This window comes from Musa acuminata, chromosome BXJ3-2 (assembly GCF_036884655.1).
Source record: "Musa acuminata AAA Group cultivar baxijiao chromosome BXJ3-2, Cavendish_Baxijiao_AAA, whole genome shotgun sequence".
NCBI lineage: Eukaryota > Viridiplantae > Streptophyta > Magnoliopsida > Zingiberales > Musaceae > Musa > Musa acuminata.
In genome coordinates this window covers 33,392,444-33,412,705 of record NC_088350.1, presented here as the reverse complement: position 1 = coordinate 33,412,705, position 20,262 = coordinate 33,392,444, and the positions used below count along the sequence as shown (strand labels likewise).

The following is a 20,262-nucleotide window of genomic DNA, read 5'->3' as shown; positions in this document are numbered from 1 at the left end:
ACTGAAAATAAATTACTGAAAATAAATTTCCAATATTTTTTATTAAATATCACCTATAAATTACTGAAAATAAATTATTGTACTAAAATTGGAGCAAAGTTGCGTCTTGCGTTCTCAGTCATTTTTATCCGGACAACGATACGTGTGTATTAAAGCAAGGGTAGGAGACTTGATTTGATTTATAATGACTTAGTACTATTATAGTCAACTTGAATTTAAGTATTTCACGTTGTTAAGCTAAATTTAGTTAGATGATGTATTGAGAATTCTGAGTTAATCTTAGTTATTATCAAAATTGGTGATAATCCTCTTAAAAAAGAAGAAATCTGGTGATCCACTTTTAATTTTTTTTAATTTTTTTCGAAATTATTATTATTTTTAATAAAACATATTTTTATTAATAATAATTAAATATTTTCTAATAATTTATATTTTAATTAATAATAATTAAAATTTTCCAATATTTTTTTATTAAATATCACATTAATATGAACTCATGAAGAAATCTCGTGATATGTTTTAAAATGAACATTAATATGAACATTTTAAAAATGTTCATTTTAAAACATATTAATGTTCATTTTAAAAAATGAACATTTTAAAAATGCTCATTTTAAAACTTATTTTATTAATATGTTCATTTTTAAAATGAACATTAATATGAACATTTTAAAAAATGTTCATTTAAAAAAAATTAACATAAAATTATAAATGGAAAAACAGAGAATTATCAACAGAAATCTCGTGATACGTGTTTTTGATACTTGACCACTTTCGTCTTTTTAAGTCGATCAATTTTGAAACCGTGTCACCGATAGGACCTACCTCTTATGTTAACTCACGAAGAACTCTCCTTATCCTTAAATTCAAGTTGACTATAATAGCATCAAGTCATTATAAATCAAATCAAGTCTTCTACCTTTGCTTTAATACACACGTATTGTTGTCCGGATAAAAATGACTGAGGACGTAAGACGCAACTTTGCTCCAATTTTAGTACAATAATTTATACTTTCCAATCTTTGGCAAAAATGCATGCAAATAATTTAGATTATATAAAAAAGGAAGGATATGGAAGAAAAATGAAAGACTAAATTGGTATTGTCAATTTTAGGGAAAAAAAAAAGGAAACGACTCGGTGGGTTGAAAAAAAAAGCAATAACTTGCCTGGTAGATTTCTTGATGGAGTTGTCAAAGTAATGCCATTTGTATTATTGTTATTTACAGTAATTTATAGGTGATATTTATTGTAAAAAAAAAATGATTCCATGGTTCCACCGGGACCATGGCCACGACACAAAGGACTGCCATGACCTCTACAACTAGATAGAAGCATTAATCTGGAGAGGCCACCGTGGACGCTCGGTATACAAAGGAGAGTTGCCTAACGAGTCGTACCCGACTAGCGACAGCTCGCGTCCCTCATCTCCAAGAGGCTTTCTCATCACAAGGAAGAATCCCGACCATCCGAGGGGGGAGAGGACGCATCTTCCACGAACAACGCTTATATTGGCAAACCTTGCCCTCGCCCAACCAACGCCCGAGACGCTTGAAGGGCGCAGCCAATTCATCGACTCAATAATTCCGCCAGAGGTTCATGACGTCGACGGGTGGGCTTAGCTGTGTTGACTCATCAGTCACGACACCTCTGATCCCTATCAGTTTGGCACTAGAAGGAGGGCCCATGTCGCAGGAACAGCTGCCAGGAACTCGCCTCGGGAGGGAGCCCCCAACCGACCTCCCTTCTGCCGAGCCAGAAGGACAAGTCCTCTCCGCCCCTACGGACGGAAGGATATCAGCTTCAACGCCTGATCGCTACTGGCATCTGTTTAATGACCCGGGACTATGTTAGGACTCTAGCTATGAGAGTCCTAATTGAGAGGGATATTCATGCAAAACCTACCTAAGCCGATCCCTATTAAAGAGATGAAGAGGCCGGCTAGGGTTAGAAGGTTGTTTCTTTTTAAAAATTTTAAAAATTATTATTTTAAAACAAACATTTTTTAAAATGATCATTTTAAAAAATATGTTCATTTTTTAAAATAAACAGTAATATGTTTAAAAATGAATAATTTTTTAAAATGAACATTTTTTTAATATATTTCGACATAATTTCTTTTACATGAACCTATTTTATTAATAAGAAAAATGAACATTTTTCTTATTAATATGTTCATTTTAAAATGAACATTTTAATAAATATGTTCATTTGTCAAAAAGAACATTAATATGTATTAAAATGAAAATTTTTTAAATGAACATTAATATGTTCATTTTTAAAATTAATATTTTTCAATATTTTTCGAAATTATTTTTTTAATGATCATATTATATTAATACGAAAAATGAACATTTTTCTTATTAATTTGCTAATTTTAAAATGAACATTTTTAAAACGAACATTTTAAAAAATAAGTTCATTTTTTAAAATGAATATTAATATGTTTTAAAATGAACATTTATAAAATGTACATTTTTTCAAATGAACATTATTATGTTCATTTTTAAAATGAAGATTTTTTAAATATTTTTCGACATTATTTTTTTAAAATGAACATATTTTGTTAATAAGAAAAATGAACATTTTTCTAATTAATATGTTCATTTTAAAATGAAAATTTTTAAAATGAACATTTTCTAAGATGAACATTTTAATAAATATGTTCATTTTTAAAAAATGAACATTAATATGTTTTAAAATGAACATTATTATGTTCATTTTTAACATATTTTACGAAATTATTATTTTTTAAATGAACATATTTTATTAATAAGCAAAATGAACAATTTTCTTATTAATATGTTCATTTAAAAATGAACATTTTTAAAATGAACATTTTATAAAATGAACATTTTTAAAATAAACATTAATATGTTCATTTTTAAAATGATTTTTTTTAAATGAACATATTTTAGTAATAAGGAAAATGAACATTTTTCTTATTAATATGTTCATTTTAAAATGAACATTTTTGAAATTGAACATTTTAAAAAATATCTACAATTTATAAAATGAACAATAATATGTTTAAAAATGATCATTTTTTAAAATGAACATTATTTAAAATTAACATTTTTAAAATGAACATTTTTTTAAATGAGCATGTTTAATTTTAGGTTTTTTCAAAATTATGTTCGTATTCAAAATTAATTTTAACGAAAATCATGTTCACATTTAATCTACTTCCGGGCATTTGAAAAAAAGAGCACTGTCACTGCCACGCAAGCTAAAGCTCTTTTTTCTAATTGGTCTTTCTTTCAAAAGCTGCCACTCCAAATATCGACGTACTGTGGCATGAACGTTGAGTTTAGTTGAAACAATTCATGAAAAGAATGAATATTCTGACTACAAATATAGCATTAAAATTCAGAATACACTCATGCTAGAACTGCAAGGCAAATTAATCTAGTTCCGTAACACAAATTGGGTCAGCTTGAAGAATTTGTTTGAAGTATGGTAATAATGGTGCAGTTATTGTCGCATGACACTTGAAATCATGACACTTGTTCCTGGCGTTAGTTGGAATTGGAAATAAATCACACTGGATCTTTCGGATGTCTTCTTAAATGTGTATATTGTTGAATATTCTTTGTACATGAAAGAAAAATTTCCATTGTTCCTATGGTGTCATTTCAATCTTTTTCTCTGTTATTAAACTTATGGTTTGTGATTGCAGTGGAATCCTTTCCTTTTGATGTTTTAGGTTGTTTCTGAGGAGGAAGTTGTCAACCTGACAGTGGATGGTGGTTGTTCTATTAACTGTTGGGACAACTACAAGCCAGGTGCTCTGTTATTTAGGAGATCTATAATTCCTCAAGTTTGAATCTAAGCTGTTCTAGAGTTGGCCCTAACAGTTCCATTTGGTACTCGTGGTTTCTTTTCCATTAACATACTGCACTAATTATTTGAGTTTTGAAGTATGTCTTTTTTCATTTAATTTTACTGGAATCTATGGGGTAAAGCAATATTGGTACACCAATGTTTGGTCCATTCTAATAAGATATAAGCGCTCCTGTTCCAGTTTATTTCATTGGAAGGTTGAACACTGAAGCCCATGTCGTTAGAGCTCCAACTGCTTGAAACTGCTTTCTCTCGAGCCCTATTTTATCTCCTCTTCTCTATCTGGGATCCCTTACTTCGATCATGTCCTGCTGGCTAGTCTTATTTATTGATGGTGATGTTGTATCCAGAGTATCAGAATCAATTCTAATTTTGGTCCTTCAGAAGAGCTTTTATTTTTTCTTTATGGTTTATATGACATATCGTACTGTTGGAAGCTGTGGATAGTTTCAACAGAATCGGCTGTTTCAGTTCCAACCATTTCCAATTCAATTTTAGTTGTTTCACAACTGAGATTCATAAGTTGTCATGAAATTGTATAAAATTGTTGAATTGTGCCTCGGCATGCCTCTAATTTGTTATACCAAATTGGATGAACCCTTGATTTATTTTCACGAAATAGGAGCTGCATGACCGATCTCAACAAGCAAAACTTGGAAGGGGTTTAATACTGTGACTGGCTGATTCCAAACTACTTCCATGTTGGGACAGGATTGGTTAGAGCACAAAATCTTGCTGGTAACATTTTCTGAGTAGAGACTTAGAATTAGGGGCTTTTGTAAGTTGTAACAACAATGTGTTTCAAACGTCTTTTGGCATCAGACATACCATCAGGAAAATTTACAGATGGTCAAACATTTAGTACCCATCAAATGCTGACTATTTTTCTTGATGTTGATATGTTATGATTAGGGTATTTCTCCATAAATGGAATTTTTTGGTTGAAACAATCTCAAGTATCAATATTAGAGGGGCAAACAAGCGAATGTGGGTACTTTGGGTGATAAATATACAAAATTTTATACTAATTGTTAGATGCAAATAAATCTAAAGTCTATGAATCATTGGTATACACAAGGTTATTAATGTTGAATAGTTTATATTAATCCATGCTTTTGTTCTATGTGCAAATTTTTGGATATACTTTTTCTGAAAAATAAGATGTGGAGATTATTGGTGTTCCCTTCCTTTTGTTGTGTTGTAAGAAATAAAATTTAAATTAGTTCTTGTCCTCATGTGACAACAAGTCGTAATGTTCCTCATGTGACAACAAGTCATAATGTTCTTACTATTTGGAGTCAGCTACATGCATCTTTTCCCACCATTGAGCTTTATACAAGGCTTTTTATTTATATTGGTGCCTAAGATCTATAGATTAGTGCATACAAATCCTTTTAAGAGTGCCATCACAGTGGTTAATTCGCTCCAAATATTCTTATTGTTGAGCTCCATCTTCATATAAGTTTCTTGAGGAAGTGGACACTAGTATTGCAGGAAGATGTGTAGTGGGATTAGGGTTTGAGGCTTTAGTCGGGTAAGAATTTGGTGTGGACCTTTATCCAAGCATGAGAAGGACATCTGATCATTTTCCTCTTTAATTATGTCCACTGGTGACTGAGAGACAATGTGATGATTAGAATGACTAATATGGGAAAAAGGAAGATGTCAATGACTAATATGCAAAGGTCATTTTGTTTATCCTCGCTGAATACTGTTTTTCATGAAGCCATTTGAATATTTTGGATCCACTCATTCCTATTTATATCAAACTTCAACTAATGATGATCATACCAATCATATTAACCACCTATATAATTTTTTCAAATATGATGCACAGGTGAAAGGTTGTGGAGAGGCATCTTGTGACTCACTATTTTCAGCACCTATACAAGGTTACATGTTTGGACTCTTGTCTGCCTGTCTTTCTGCACTAGCTGGTGTTTATACAGAATACTTGATGAAGAAGAACAACGACACCCTGTACTGGCAGAATGTGCAACTATATACGTATATACCTTTATCTGTTGTTTCGTGTGTGTGTGTGTGTACATTTGTTAACTTGTCTTTCTCAGCAAATAGAAGCAAGAGATTCATAAAATATTGAGTTGTTAGATACTATCAGTTACCATCGCTACACTTTACTGTCAGGTTTGGTGCAATCTTTAACATGACACGGCTTATGATGGATGATTTTAGAGTTGGATTTGAGAATGGACCATGGTGGCAACGTCTTCTTAATGGATACACTGTTACAACATGGCTGGTTGTATTAAACCTAGGATCTTCTGGGTTGTTAGTTTCATGGCTGATGAAATATGCAGACAATATTGTGAAGGTAAGTCCTGTATACTTTCTTCTACGACTGTGTATGTGGAAGTGATTTTCCGTACTGCATGTACAATGCTCAAACCAATGACACGCTTAAAGTAGCCATAAAATGGTAGAATATATTGCCTATAAAATTTGCTGAGACATGGCATGTTATTCTGGATTGTTATATCTGAGCCAGTGTTCTATTTTTATTTTTATTTTCTTTTTTACTTGTAGGGATAAAATTGGTTTTCATTATTGTTGCTGTTCATTTTCACTGTATTGTATTTATCATATCATAATAGGACATGGACTTGCTCTTTAGGAAGTAATTTAAATGGAACATGTTTCTTTGAGAAGGAAGGTGAGCCTTGGTTGCCATGGCAAAGTAGCCTTTTTATGATTTGGTGTCAAGTTCAAGTCATGAAAGCATTTCTTGTAAGGGGTAGACTGTATGGGCCAGTCTTTTATGTTAATGTCTTTGTTAGAGCTTGTTAGTCAACTTTAGAAGGTTATTTCTACAGTGCAAACCAAGCCCAAATTAAAAACATCAACTGCATGACAAAGTTGCATTTAAAATTTGACTTACTTTATATGTATGTATGTTTATGCTTTTTGTATTAAAGTTACTTAGAAATGAGAATATTAGAGTCCTTTGAACTTTACTGTCAACAGTTACCATCTTCGTAAATTTGTTCTCTCTCATGGAATCTGAAAAATCCAAAGAAACACAATGTTTATAAACATTAATTAACACGGTGGATATTCTTTTGCCGGCAATATGTTTCTTTTGACAATAATTTCAACTTATCGTGTTTTTCCTCATCCTTTCAGGTGTATTCAACTTCGATGGCAATGTTACTAACGATGGTCGTATCTATATTTCTTTTCAGTTTCAAGCCTACTGTGCAGGTAAGTTGTATACCCTCAAGATCAAATCAACAGCCAAAGTATCAATTTACTGTCCTACATTTTCTATAGGACAAGTGACAAACTATGCCTGATCGGTTTACTACGGTCGACATCTTTTCTGCAGCTTTTCTTGGGCATTATAATCTGCATGATTTCGCTGCACATGTACTTTGCTCCTGCTCACAAGCTCGTAGATTTACCAGCGACAACAAAGGCGGCGTCAGACACACTCAAGGAAATAGCTGTCGAGCCAACGGGGGAGTCATGATTCTGTTGCTATGTAAGCTCAACGGAACAGGATCTGTTAACCAAATACTATTCATATCGTAGATGGAATTGTTTAGAGATGAAAGAAACAGAAGATGTGAATTGAATGCGTGGTGCTTGCAATTCCAGATTTTATGAAGAAGACGAGTCTATCGGACAAGCAAAGTCCGAATAGATTTGCTAGTGCTCTGCAACATAATGCACTAGCAAAGTCTCCAGAAACATAGAGCATAGCCAATGAATAGATTTGTGCCATGTGGTGTCACAGTTAATGTAGAGAGAGAGAGAGAGAGAGACTAGTCCTCAATCAGTTTGTCTCATTGATTTTGCATTAAGTATCTCAAGTGTTTATCACCATAGAGTAAACCATTTTCTTCTTTTTTAAGTCGAGCAATTTTGGACCCATGTCACCAAGTATATTCAAATGAATTAAAAATATGGCGACAATGATGATATGTTCGAGACAATATTTATGGATATTTGCCATGCGAATGAGGTAAATTCGGAGACTGTGACCTAAGTCATGTAGTTGTTCATCAATGCCAACCCCTGCCGGTGCGCTGCTGACGGACAGACTGACTGACTGACTGACAACATGTCAATTCCAAAGACCATTAATTAATCTCTCCTTTGCCACTCCCCACCACCTCTATAAGACGCCTCCTCCTTGTTCGAGCTGCTCAATAGACTCGAAGCCAAGGAGAGAGGCGGAAGGAGGAGCAGCATGGGCTCCATTTCTCAACCTGTATCCAATCTCTCCCTCGCCGCCAGCGCGCAGGCGAAGCAGCAACAACGAGATCTGCACTGCTTCCGGATGCCACTGCACTACCCGCGCTACACCCGAGCCGACTACGAGTCGATGCCGGAGTGGAAGCTCGACTGCCTCCTCCGGGAGTACGGCCTCCCCGTGACCGGCGACGTCGACCACAAGAGGAGCTTCGCCATGGGCGCCTTCCTCTGGCCCGCCCACTAAAGCCCCATACACTTCCTCGCTATATGTCTATGGAGAATGACCTGCTACTACTACTACTACTACTGCTGCTGCTACCTTGTCATAAAGCCAAACAGTTCTCTGTGATGGTTAGATGAGCTTTGCTTCACTTCCTCTGATAGTTGAAATAATCAATCAATCATAAGTGGCGAAGACAGAATTCGAGTTCAAAATCTTACGATAAATCATTAAAGTTTTCACCAACAGTTGGCATCTTCGATTACATATGATTTCACGTGCCGATATTTTTGCTTAATGGTTGACCTACTGCTGCTGTTGCTGCTACCTTTGACATAAAGCCTAACAGTTCTTTGTGATGATTGTGTCTACAGCCTTACTTCACTTTCTCTCTCTTGCTTGACAATTTAAATGAATGAATCAGATTACATATGGTTTCACGTGTTGAGGTCGTTTGAGTTTTTGTGTTCCCAAGATCACACTCATTTGATAGAATTTCCAGTTCTTTAGCTTGTTCTCTTCCATTCAATCCAAGTCTAGTTGAGTTCGATTTGACATCAGTCGTATCTTGATATGATTAGTATCCAAAACGATGGCAGATCAAGGTTAGTGGAGGAGGCATTTGCATCAAACTAGCTTCGATCCGGTTGCAGCAATTTTTCTCTTTCCCTCCTCGGATTTAAAATATCATGCTCGATCGGGTAAAATAAGACGTTCACTAACTTGAACATCGAAAGAAACTGTTATCAATAGTACAAAATCTACCTAATCTTTTATGTAAGTTTTTGACATTGAGTCATACAAGGAATAGATCGAGTCGACCTAAATCGACCTCATCAAGTGTCGTTTTCGACAGTAACCCTCTTCTACCAAACCAAGATTTGCTTCCTTAAGTAGATTGTGATGCATGCCCTTCTTGACTTTGAGTTGTTGTTAATGGCACCTCACGCCTAACCCCTTCTTTAATTGCCAAGAAGACGTAGTGGGACTTGCAACTTCTTATTCCACTAATTTGGTTCAAACCGTCTAAGGAACACTTAGAAAATGATATCATAAGGGAAAAAGCTTCTTCAATCTTCTTTTCCTCTTTGGCCGTATTTCCTTTTCATGTAGATTGAGACACAAATGCAAAATAGCCTCTTGCAACAGCTTGTCTAAGACTACTATGGTGCAAGAAAGTTTCAAGTGATTGAAGTAATGGAACTCTGAAACTTCTCACTCCACTAATCTAGTCAAATGATCAGGGAACCATGACATCATATGAGCAAAAGCTTCTTCACCATCTTTTCCTCCTTGGCTATACAATTTTCCAAGACTAATTTTGGTGCAAGAAAGTTGCAAGTGATTGAAGCTACAAGAGAGATGAAAATAAAGGTAAAAAGACTATCGCTTCAAGTTTCAGTGTGCTTCATGCAGTGCTACTATTCAGTGTTTCTGTGAAATTATAGAAATATGCAAAGCTCCGGATATCGAGAGACTGTGAGGAGTGTGTCCTTAGAAATCAAATGTGACATGGGATGTGTCCTTAGACTGTGAGGAGTGTCCTTAGAAATCAAAACTCATTGAACTATCATTGGGATAACTGATAAAACCACATCATCAAACAATGGCTCTATATTGTAATATATCTCTAGCTCCATCTAATTCACTCCAATATTATCGTCACGATATGATTCGATAGAATATTAATCTATTAGATTTATGAGTTATTTGCATTAAATAGTTAAATTTAAGTTACGATAGTAGAATCATCTAGCCTCCTCTATCAATTTAAATCGTCACTCGAGGACAAAAACATGAACCGAAAAATGATCGACGAAATAAATGAGTTCGACTACCTCAACATCATTGTTTATAAATCTTTGATCAGAAATGATTAAGCCCATATAGATGAGACATAATTCAATTTATATTTTCTTTCAACGTGGTTCAACTCATCAGTAGCGTCACCATCCTCTCAAGAGTGTGGCCATGAATCTCCTTATAGCATTTCCTAGATAACACGCAACGAATGCACAAGTGTATTCGATGCATTAAAAGCAGCTTCGTGTTGTTGGACAACAACGACGACTGGTTTTTTGCTTCTTGTTTCATCATGACACGATCACTAGTTTTGGTGGGGTGACAAAAGTAATGGCTTTGACTACGAGTTCTTCAATGAATGCACTCGACTTTGTTGCATGATTACTTGGTTCATCTTCTACTCATAGAATTCTAAGATTAAGAAGCAGTGTCGATGTCTGTAGAGCAATCTACCATAGACTCTTTTTTCTATTAAGATCTAATAAGTCATTGTGCAAACACTTATAAGATAGCTTAGGAGGAAATGATTCCTTCCAACAACAAAAATAAAAAACATATTTCTCTATTCTAGTTTTTGTAGCAATCCAATTGGTTGCTTGATTATTATATTCACGAAAGTAATATATTACGGTAAATGAATTTAACCATGTTAAAAGTATTTTGACATCGACAATGGTATGTCATTGAAAGCTGTTTACTTACGCTTTTGAGAGATGCTTTCAAGGTCATTGAAAGCTGTTTACTTACGCTTACAAGTTAGAGGGACTCGGCTTGATGCCTTGGGAAGGTGGGCAACATGGAAATGGAGGTTGTGGTGGAGCAAGACACCGGAAGGATGGGCATTTATTGCATGAATCAATCATAGGTCTTTGATCAAGATGATGCACTTTCAATAGTTCCCCCATTTAATGCCACATCTTTCCCAGTTCTTGTGCTCATCTTGGTTGAAGGAGACAAGTAACTCGTGGCCAGGATGGTGCCTTGGAGGAGGTTTATGTTCCTTCCAGGAAAGGTCATTTCATGGATGCAAGGAGAAATGTGGTAGAGGAGTGAACAAGGCATTTGTTGTGATGATTGAGACTGATGAGATAAGTAGCTTATTAACATAATATAATTGAATCATCATCTCAGGCGTAAAATAGTAAAATTTAAATTAGTGATAATCGATTGATGTAAACCTATACACTATATTAATTCTTTACTTCATGTGAGACTTTTGGGATGTTTTTAGGTTCTTTGCCAAGATTTTATGTTGTGATATGCTTAGTAGATAAATTCTGATGTCATATGATTGGATAACCAATTTGCTAATCTAATAATCATGGATCCAATTAATATTTACACTTTGTGTTGAGAAATATTTGGCCATGTAGATTTGTGAATATATTATATCATAGCATTCTATACTGCATTAATTTTGTTATTTTTGGGGGATTCTGCTAGAAATTTTTGTTTCTATGACATATTCATCTTGAATATTGAAACTCCATGAGGTGCCTATTCAGTGAATTTTGCCTCAATCTTCCTGAAACACAGATTCTTATGATGTTTGTGTTTGTGATTGTTCTTTCTGTCTCCCTCATCTCTCTACTCTACTGTTAGGCCTATTCTGGTGCTTTGATACAATACAAATCCATGTCAAGGGTTTTTAGTGCTTTCAAGATCAAAATGGGACTTAAGGATGTAAGATGAATAGAAAAAAACACAAAATAAGCAGAGTTTGAACTACTCAATCTAAATTATCATTATTTTTCTTCATTAAAACAAACAAAGCAAAGCAAAAATGAGCTCAGAAAAGAAAGATCAAGTCTGCAAAATATGGAAAAAAGAGAGAGGTTGGCATCATTTTCCTCCACAATGGACAAGACCACATCTTAACAAAGAAAAATTGGAGGTCTTACATGTTCCTATAAATTAGTCTATATGTAGTGATTTGTAAGTAGAAATCTGTAATGGTCTCACATGTATCATCTTAGTCATGTTCTTTGTTCGCTTGATCTAGCTTATTACAAACCCATGAGATGGCCCAAAATTAAGATTGGATCACATTGTAATTGGGACTGATCCAATCTTGAATTCTTCAAGCTTCCTTCATTGACAAGAAAAAGGAAAAAGAAAAAGAAAAAAGGGGGATGAACCAAATATGATGATGACACAGAGGGTATCATAATGGTGAAACTAAATAGATTATTTGTAGAATAAAAAAGATTAAAAATGAATATCATGAATATTAATTTTTATCTAATATATGACAGTAAGGGAACATATAAGTCTCGATCAAAGTATTAGTTTTTGTATAAGAAATAGAGATTTTGCAGCCATTATGGGTGCAACCAGCAAGTAAAAGACCTGCCACTCGAGAGTAGCTGTTTGTGCCACTGCAGCGAAGGTGGCTAAGGCTGCCTGATGGTTAACTCGACTCTCAGGTGGAGGGTGTCATCCATGAAGAAGATGATGTCGTCGGAGATAAATGAAGTTCATGGCAAGCCAAGCAGGTTCCTGCAGCCCTTTGTCGTCCCAGGTGTCCCAAGTGAAACTATCTCTGTACCTACTCTAAAAATCTCCTGATGGCCCGATTCTTGCGGCAAAACTCATAGTTTATCGTAGAGCCATCCGAAGAACTGTTCTTACTCATCCCTATGGAAAGGCCAAAAGAGTGAAACGATCCCTGCTGATCCCAGTAGCAGTGAGCTGAGAGGAAGAATCCCTGTCCACTCAATTGAAATCTCTGGGAGTAGATCCGGCCTGATGGGAATATTTTGGCACACTCCTCCCTCCTGAGATCAAAAAAGACGATGATGCATTGTGTGTGGATGAGGCCTATCGAATCTCACAACCCTGAGTCGACAGTATCCGTAAACCGCTTGTGTTTTTGACTCGGCGCATAAGAGTGTCTCGGTCACTAACTTGGAAGCGAGCTCGTGATTGAGGTCATTGCAGGTGAGGACTTGTTAGTTTCTGGAGGCTCATATAAGGAAAACGGATGCGGTGGATTAGGTGAGAGGAAGACTCGTATTATAGTAGAGTTCGATAGGAGATATATTCTCGGTGTGATGAATTTTTCTAATTATTTATTCTAGACTCTTTGCCCTCGTCTATAAATAGATATGATCTCTAGAGACTAGCATACGGTACTTAACAAAAACGTGAAATGACGCAATACGTATCGCGACATTGAGAGATTATAGTTCCTCTCTCGTTCTCTTTGTCCCTAAACTATCAATAATCGTTGTCCGATGAAAAGATAAAAAGAGAAGAGACAGAGCATCTAATTCTCCTTGTAGATCGACATTCCTGTGACTTTTGGATTCGAGAACGATATTCGTGCATATCAGATAAAGATATTTTCAGATAACATCAAAAGATAAACATCGTATATACGACCTATGTTATTTCATTTCAATCCTGACATAAAATGTAAATTTTACAAATTTTATGCTTACATTCCCAAAATCCACGATTCCGAAAATAAATCAATATTCACTAAGTTTCACACTTCCAAATGTTGGACTATGGAAAGGTATACCTTGCGGCATCTATCAAAGGCTGGACTGCTGGGGCCATGGAAACACGAGAAGGGAGATTCAGATATTGTAGTGTAGACTCTGTGGTCATAGGTAATTCCATAAGCCGCTGAACACAATACCACACGCAAGAATCGACCTCAAACTTGTGGGCAACGATCAGCACATCTACGAGGAGGGTGGGTGAGGTAGCTGACAACTCTCTTCTGTATATAAAACTTAAGAGCTCCATGAGAGCAGCTTCCTCTGTTTAAAGTGAAAAAACAAAAAGGAGAAAGAAGGATGACGTTGCTCGTTTTCTAGGTATGCAATGTAGAGATAAATAAACTTGGAATGGAGAAGCACATAGAATAGTCAAGAAGAATGACAAAAACCGTGTCCATAAAGATGAATTCATCACTCAAGAACAAGTATAGGACGGTCGATGTAGTATACTCATATCGCATAAATAGAAGGATATTTACCTTTGGAGTAGAACGTGAATTTTTCCTTCATAAAATGTCAAGGAACTACTAGAAGTGCTTAGTGATCAATCGACAAACGAAGGAGTAAGCTGTGAGTGCATATGCACTTGCACAAAGCAATACTCGGTGTGATTTGTTTTGACAAGTACCTGATGTGTTGATTCTCAGAGTTACATGCCGCTGCTGATGAGATTCTTTCATGCCAGTCGTGAAAAGCTAACAGAGAAAAATATGCCACAGGGAAATAAGATTTAGCATCTGTGATCAAGAAAGGAAAATGTATGTCGGTACACAGTAAGAGATATGGTATTATCACTTACCTTGTAGAAGAAAGGGCTTCTTGCAGCAAGTATAGCAGAATTAACGTAGATGGAATTGACTTTGAGGACAAGATCAGAATCATCACCTGTAGATTACTGAAAATGATCAATTCATAAACATGAATGAATACAAATGGCATAACTTTGACAACTCCATCAAGAAATCAACAAAGCAAACTATTGTTTTGATCGCATGGAATGCTTTCCTTTTTTCCTAAAATTGACATCGCTACCGGGAGAGCGATAACCTATCCACCGGAAGGCCCTTCTCATTGTCTAATAATCTATAATTTCTGATCAGGGGCAAAAATATATGCAGATAATTCACATTATAGCAAAAGGAAAGACATGGAAGAAAAAGGAAGAGGGTTTTCGACCTTTCTCTGTGATGTCATCATCACTTTGCCGCTTCTGATGGGTGTTCCGCTCGATGCTAACCTCACCCTCGGGAGGCTTCCCCACGACCTCGATGCGGAGCACGCGATCGGAGAAGTTGGGACAGTTGAAGGCGAATTCGAAGTTGCGGTTTATGCTCGTTATGAACACCTCCCCCTTGGCCGTGAATCCATAATCCAAGACATCAATGTTGAGTATCGATTCCATCGTCCCCCCAAGTTCCAACATATCATCGTCGTAACTCCATTCCATCGTCCCCCCAAGTTCCAACATATCATCGTCGTGACTCCATTCCATCGTCCGCCCAAGTTTCAACACTAATCTTACTTTTTCTGTGGGATCAATTAGCTTAATAGAAACTAGAGGCAAAATCGAGAGAGCACAGAGGGAGCAGAGTTGCGTTGTCGCCATTTTATGCAAACGACCGCACGTGTGTATTAAGGCAACCACCGTATGTATAAAGACAACGATTTGTATAAACGAGCAAGAAAATTATGAGAATGAAATGTCTAAAATTACAAAAAATATATTTCCTTCTAAAATTCCAATCCATATATATTTTCATATAAGCCCATGCCAAAGAGAGATTATTAAAAGTTTGTCAAGATATTTATGATAGTAGAAGAATAATCATGAAAATTGATGGTTGTGACATTAGGAATTTTAATTGGCATTCATTAATATGTTATAATTTTTCCAAGAGTAATAGTTGTTTTTCTCTAAAAAAAAGTTTTTTTCTAGAAAATATATATAAATGAACTTATATCCCGATTTTTTTAATGTAAAAATTATAAAAATGTTCTCCCAAAATAAATGATTTTATTCAATATATATATTAGTTTATTTTTATTTAAATAAATGAGTATCAATCATATTTGGCAGGTACTGATGTGAGTTTTTGGGAATATATGGAATTTTAATATTTGAACAGATACATATTCAATTAAAAAATATATATATGCTAACATGTTATTTCAAACTTTATAAGGATATATATATATATATATATATATATATATACAGAAATAATTTAATATATATTCGATGGTTTATACTAATGTATTATTAATCAGATTCCTATAATATTTAAGGGTAGAATAGTTGCTTATTTGCTCATATTCCTATAATATACTATTATATTATTAATCAGATTTCTATAATATTTAAGCACATTTCGACGACGACGCATGAGGTCAAATCAATTTAAATTTCAAGAGAACCTTAATATTAATAATCCATTGATGATCTCACTTTTTGACTTAGTCTTATTATGCATTGTAGGCCACGAAGTCAAGTGATCGGTGATAGAGGCTCATTATAAAAAGGACTTCTTAGGTACGTTCCCCCATGCATAATCTTTTATATTAAAAAAATAGTTGAATCATCCAAATCACTTATTGACTTAAGAATTGAAGAGGTATTATTGGGAGAGCCCCGAGTAGTTTTCAGGAGCTAACACGATTGGAATATGACATATCTAATATCAATAGTGTTGTCATCCTTTATGTCGTGGCAAGAGAACCGATATGACTATTTGGCAGATAACCTATTATTCAGCCCATAATGTGCTTTAATAACCCATAGCTTACTTTAGCCTTAACTATATTTTTTTTTAACCTAAACCTTAATTTATAGATGTGGGGGTTAAGAAAAAGAAAAGAGAACAGTGGTGGCGGCCAACTTGGGTTGAAAAACTATAGAAATGTGGTTCAGAAAAAGAGAAGGAAAGGATAAAAAAAAAAAAAAAAAGAACAAGATAAGGATAATGCACATGTTGTTTTCAATCATCCAAAACAATGTTATCATCTTAAGTTAAATTAGATTTACAATGGACTTTTGTTACGAGTACTTAGGGAGATTTTGGATATTGTGCAAAGTGACATAATCATTATATCTCATTTATTCTCTTGATTATTGTTTGGGTTTTTGACACACAAAAAAAAACTCTGAGATTTATATATTTATTATTTTTATAATACATTCGACTGTCTCCTTCGAGAGTACGGTCTCCCCGTGACCAACAACGTTAACCACAAGAGCAGCTTCGCCATGGGCGCCTTCCTCAGGCCCGCCCACTAAAGCCCCCATACACTTCTGTCACTGTATCTCAATGGAGAAGCACCTGCTACTGCTGCTGCTGCTACCTTGTCATAAAGCCAAACAGTTCTCTGTGGTGGTTAGATGAGCTTTACTTCACTTCCTCTATCCTTTTTTGTGGTTGAAATCAATCAATCAATCGGTCAATCAGATTACGTATGGTTTCACGTGTTAAATGTTATTGCTTAACGGTTGACATCATCTCACTATATCGCTATAGAGAAATGACCTACCGCTGCTGGTGCTATCTTGTCATGAAGCTTAACAGTTCTCTGTGATGGTTAGATGAGCTTTGCTTCACTTCCTCTATCATGCATATGTGTAAGTGGCGAAGACAGATTTCAAGTCCAAGACATTTTGATAAATCATCAAAAAATTTATGGGCATCTTCGATTACATATCGTTTCACGTGTTGGTATTTTGGCTTAATGGTTGACCTACTGTTGCTGTTGCTGCTACCTTTGACATAAAGCCTAACAGTTCTTTGTGATGGAAGCTTTACTTCACTTCCTCTCGCTTGCTTGACAAATGAAATGAATCAATCAGGTTTCATATGGTTGGTTTCATGAGTTGAGGTCGTTTGAGTTTTTGTGTTCTCAAGATCATAAAAAAAATTGAACATAAAATTATAAATAGAAAAAGAGAGGACTATCAACAGAAATCTCCTTCGTTGATACGTTTTTGGATACTTAACCATTTTCGTCTTCTTTTAAGTCGAGCAATTTTGGACCCATGTCACCAAGTATATTTATGGATATTTGCCATGCGAATGAGTCATCCAAAGAATAGTATCAAGTCGGCTCCAATCATACATCTTTGACGAACGATTTAAATCGACCTCACCAAGTGTCGTTTTCAACAATAATCCATTAGTGCTGCCAAACCATGATTTGCTTGTGTAGCCGTCTTGACTTTGAGTTGTTGTTAATGACACCTCATGTCTAACCCCTTTAATTGCCAGGAAGACGTAGTGGGACTCGCAACTCCTTATTCCACTAATCTTGTTCAAATTATCAAAAGGAACTAGCTTGCCCCGAGCACATGTCGAGTCACCGATCTCGACCTTTTGCATGATTTTGATTGGCCGAGGATGCACCCTTCGATTGTAAAGCCTTGTGAGGGGTTTTTTTTTTTTTTTTTTTTTATGATGATCATACAATCATCTTAGCAACAGAAACAGTAGCAACAGGCAACAGTGACAATAACAAATCTATCATAAATAGACATGACTAGATACTCATTGCGACATTAAGAGATTACAATACCTCTCTCATTCTCCGTATCCCTAAATCATCAATAATCGTGATCAAGTGAAAAGATAAGAAGAGAAAAAAAAAAAAAAATGAGTGTCTAGTTCTCCTTGTAAATCAACATCCCTATGATTTTTGGATCCAAAGATGATGCCTGTGTAAATCAAATATAGATCTCGCCAAACGGTATCAAAAGATAAACATCGTAGATATGATCTATGTTATTTGATTTTAATCATAACATTAAAAGTTTTCTGAAACATATATAGCATATTACAAATTTTATGCTTATATTTCTAAATCACTACTATCCATATTAGTGTTGTCCCTATTCCGATTGGAAAGGTACAACTTGGCATCGTCTGCCAAATACTGGACTGCTGGGGTCATACTGGAAACACGAGAAGGGAGATTCAGATATTGTAGTGCAGACTTTGTGGTCATAGGTAATTCCATAAGCCGCTGAACACAATACCACACGCAAGAAGCGACCTCAAACTTGTCAGCTGCGATCAACACATCTACGAGGAGGGCGGGTGAGGTAGATGACAACTTTTTATAGTACATAAAACTTACGAGCTCCATGAGAGCGGCTTCTTCCTCTGTTCAAAGTGAAAAACCAAAAAGGATGACGTTGCTCGTTTTCCAGGTATGCAATGTAGAGATAAATAAACTTGGAATGGAGAAGTGCATAAAATAGTCAAGAAGAATGACAAAAAACATATCCATAAAGATGAATTCATGACGGTCGATGTAGCATCAATCCCGGACTCGTATCGTATAAATAGAGGGATATTTACCTTTGGAGTAGAATGTGAATTTTTCCTTCATAAAATGTTAAGGAACTACTAGAAGTGCTAACTGATCAATCGACAAACGAAGGAGTAAGATGTGAGTGCATATGCACTTGCACAAAGCAATACTCGGTGTGATTTGTTTTGACAAGTACCTGATGTGTTGATTCTCAAAGTTACATGCCGCTGCTGATGAGATTCTTTCATGCCAGTCGTGAAAAGCTAACAGAGAAAAATATGCCACAGGGAAATAAGAATTAGCATCTGTGATCAAGAAAGGAAAATGTATGTCGGTACACAGTAAGGGATATGGTATTATCACTTACCTTGAAGAAGAAAGGGCTTCTTACAGCAAGTATAGCAGAATTAACGTAGATGGAATTGACTCTGAGGACAAGATCAGAATCATCACCTGTAGATTACTGAAAATGATCAATTCATAAACATGAATGAATACAAATGGCATAACTTTGACAACTCCATCAAGAAATCAACAAAGCAAACTATTGTTTTGATCGCATGGAATGCTTTCCTTTTTTCCTAAAATTGACATCGCTACCGGGAGAGCGATAACCTATCCACCGGAAGGCCCTTCTCATTGTCTAATAATCTATAATTTCTGATCAGGGGCAAAAATATATGCAGATAATTCACATTATAGCAAAAGGAAAGACATGGAAGAAAAAGGAAGAGGGTTTTCGACCTTTCTCTGTGATGTCATCATCACTTTGCCGCTTCTGATGGGTGTTCCGCTCGATGCTAACCTCACCCTCGGGAGGCTTCCCCACGACCTCGATGCGGAGCACGCGATCGGAGAAGTTGGGACAGTTGAAGGCGAATTTGAAGTTGCGGTTTATGCTCGTTATGACCTCCTCCCCCTCGGCCGTGACTCGATAATTCAACATTACATCGTCGGGACTCCATTCCACCGTCCACCCAACTTTCAACATTAATTTTACTTTTTCTGTGGGATCAATTAGCTTAATAGAAACTAGAGGCAAAATCGAGAGAGCACAGAGGGAGCAGAGTTGCGTTGTCGCCATTTTATGCAAACGACCGCACGTGTGTATTAAGGCAACCACCGTATGTATAAAGACAACGATTTGTATAAACGAGCAAGAAAATTATGAGAATGAAATGTCTAAAATTACAAAAAATATATTTCCTACTAAAATTCCAATCCATATATATTTTCATATAAGCCCATGCCAAAGAGAGATTATTAAAAGTTTGTCAAGATATTTATGGTAGTGGAAGAATAATCATGAAAATTGATGGTTGTGACATTAGGAATTTTAATTGGCATTCATTAACATGTTATAATTTTTCCAAGAG

The 20,262-nt window shown here is 35.5% G+C and overlaps 3 protein-coding genes and 1 pseudogene across 4 annotated transcripts; 1 reads left to right on the top strand and 3 right to left on the bottom strand.

The window, feature by feature from the left end:
- Positions 1-3,682: 3,682 nt before the first annotated feature.
- On the top strand, positions 3,683-7,797 carry LOC135630952 (CMP-sialic acid transporter 1-like). 2 transcript variants are annotated; one of them, XM_065138281.1, is made up of 5 exons: positions 3,683-3,783; positions 5,679-5,848; positions 5,990-6,176; positions 6,986-7,063; positions 7,188-7,797. In XM_065138281.1, the coding sequence occupies exons 1-5, from the start codon at positions 3,742-3,744 to the stop codon at positions 7,329-7,331; spliced, it is 621 nt and encodes a 206-aa protein (XP_064994353.1). In that variant the 5' UTR covers positions 3,683-3,741; the 3' UTR covers positions 7,332-7,797. The 2 variants fall into 2 exon arrangements, with proteins under 2 accessions (XP_064994353.1, XP_064994352.1); XM_065138280.1 differs by lacking the exon at positions 3,683-3,783 and having other exon boundaries at positions 5,537-5,848.
- A 4,678-nt stretch (positions 7,798-12,475) lies between these two features.
- On the bottom strand, positions 12,476-13,257 carry LOC135631625 (BTB/POZ domain-containing protein POB1-like; annotated as a pseudogene).
- A 787-nt stretch (positions 13,258-14,044) lies between these two features.
- LOC135631624 (BTB/POZ domain-containing protein POB1-like) lies at positions 14,045-15,083 on the bottom strand. Its single transcript, XM_065139363.1, has 3 exons — positions 14,768-15,083; positions 14,391-14,476; positions 14,045-14,286 (listed from the first exon to the last, which is right to left on the bottom strand). Exons 1-3 carry the CDS (start codon positions 15,081-15,083, stop codon positions 14,119-14,121), a joined length of 570 nt encoding a protein of 189 aa, XP_064995435.1. The 3' UTR covers positions 14,045-14,118.
- A 3,338-nt stretch (positions 15,084-18,421) lies between these two features.
- On the bottom strand, positions 18,422-19,970 carry LOC135631623 (BTB/POZ domain-containing protein At2g46260-like). Its single transcript, XM_065139362.1, has 4 exons — positions 19,631-19,970; positions 19,254-19,339; positions 19,083-19,149; positions 18,422-18,735 (listed from the first exon to the last, which is right to left on the bottom strand). Exons 1-4 carry the CDS (start codon positions 19,968-19,970, stop codon positions 18,422-18,424), a joined length of 807 nt encoding a protein of 268 aa, XP_064995434.1.
- Positions 19,971-20,262: the final 292 nt, after the last annotated feature.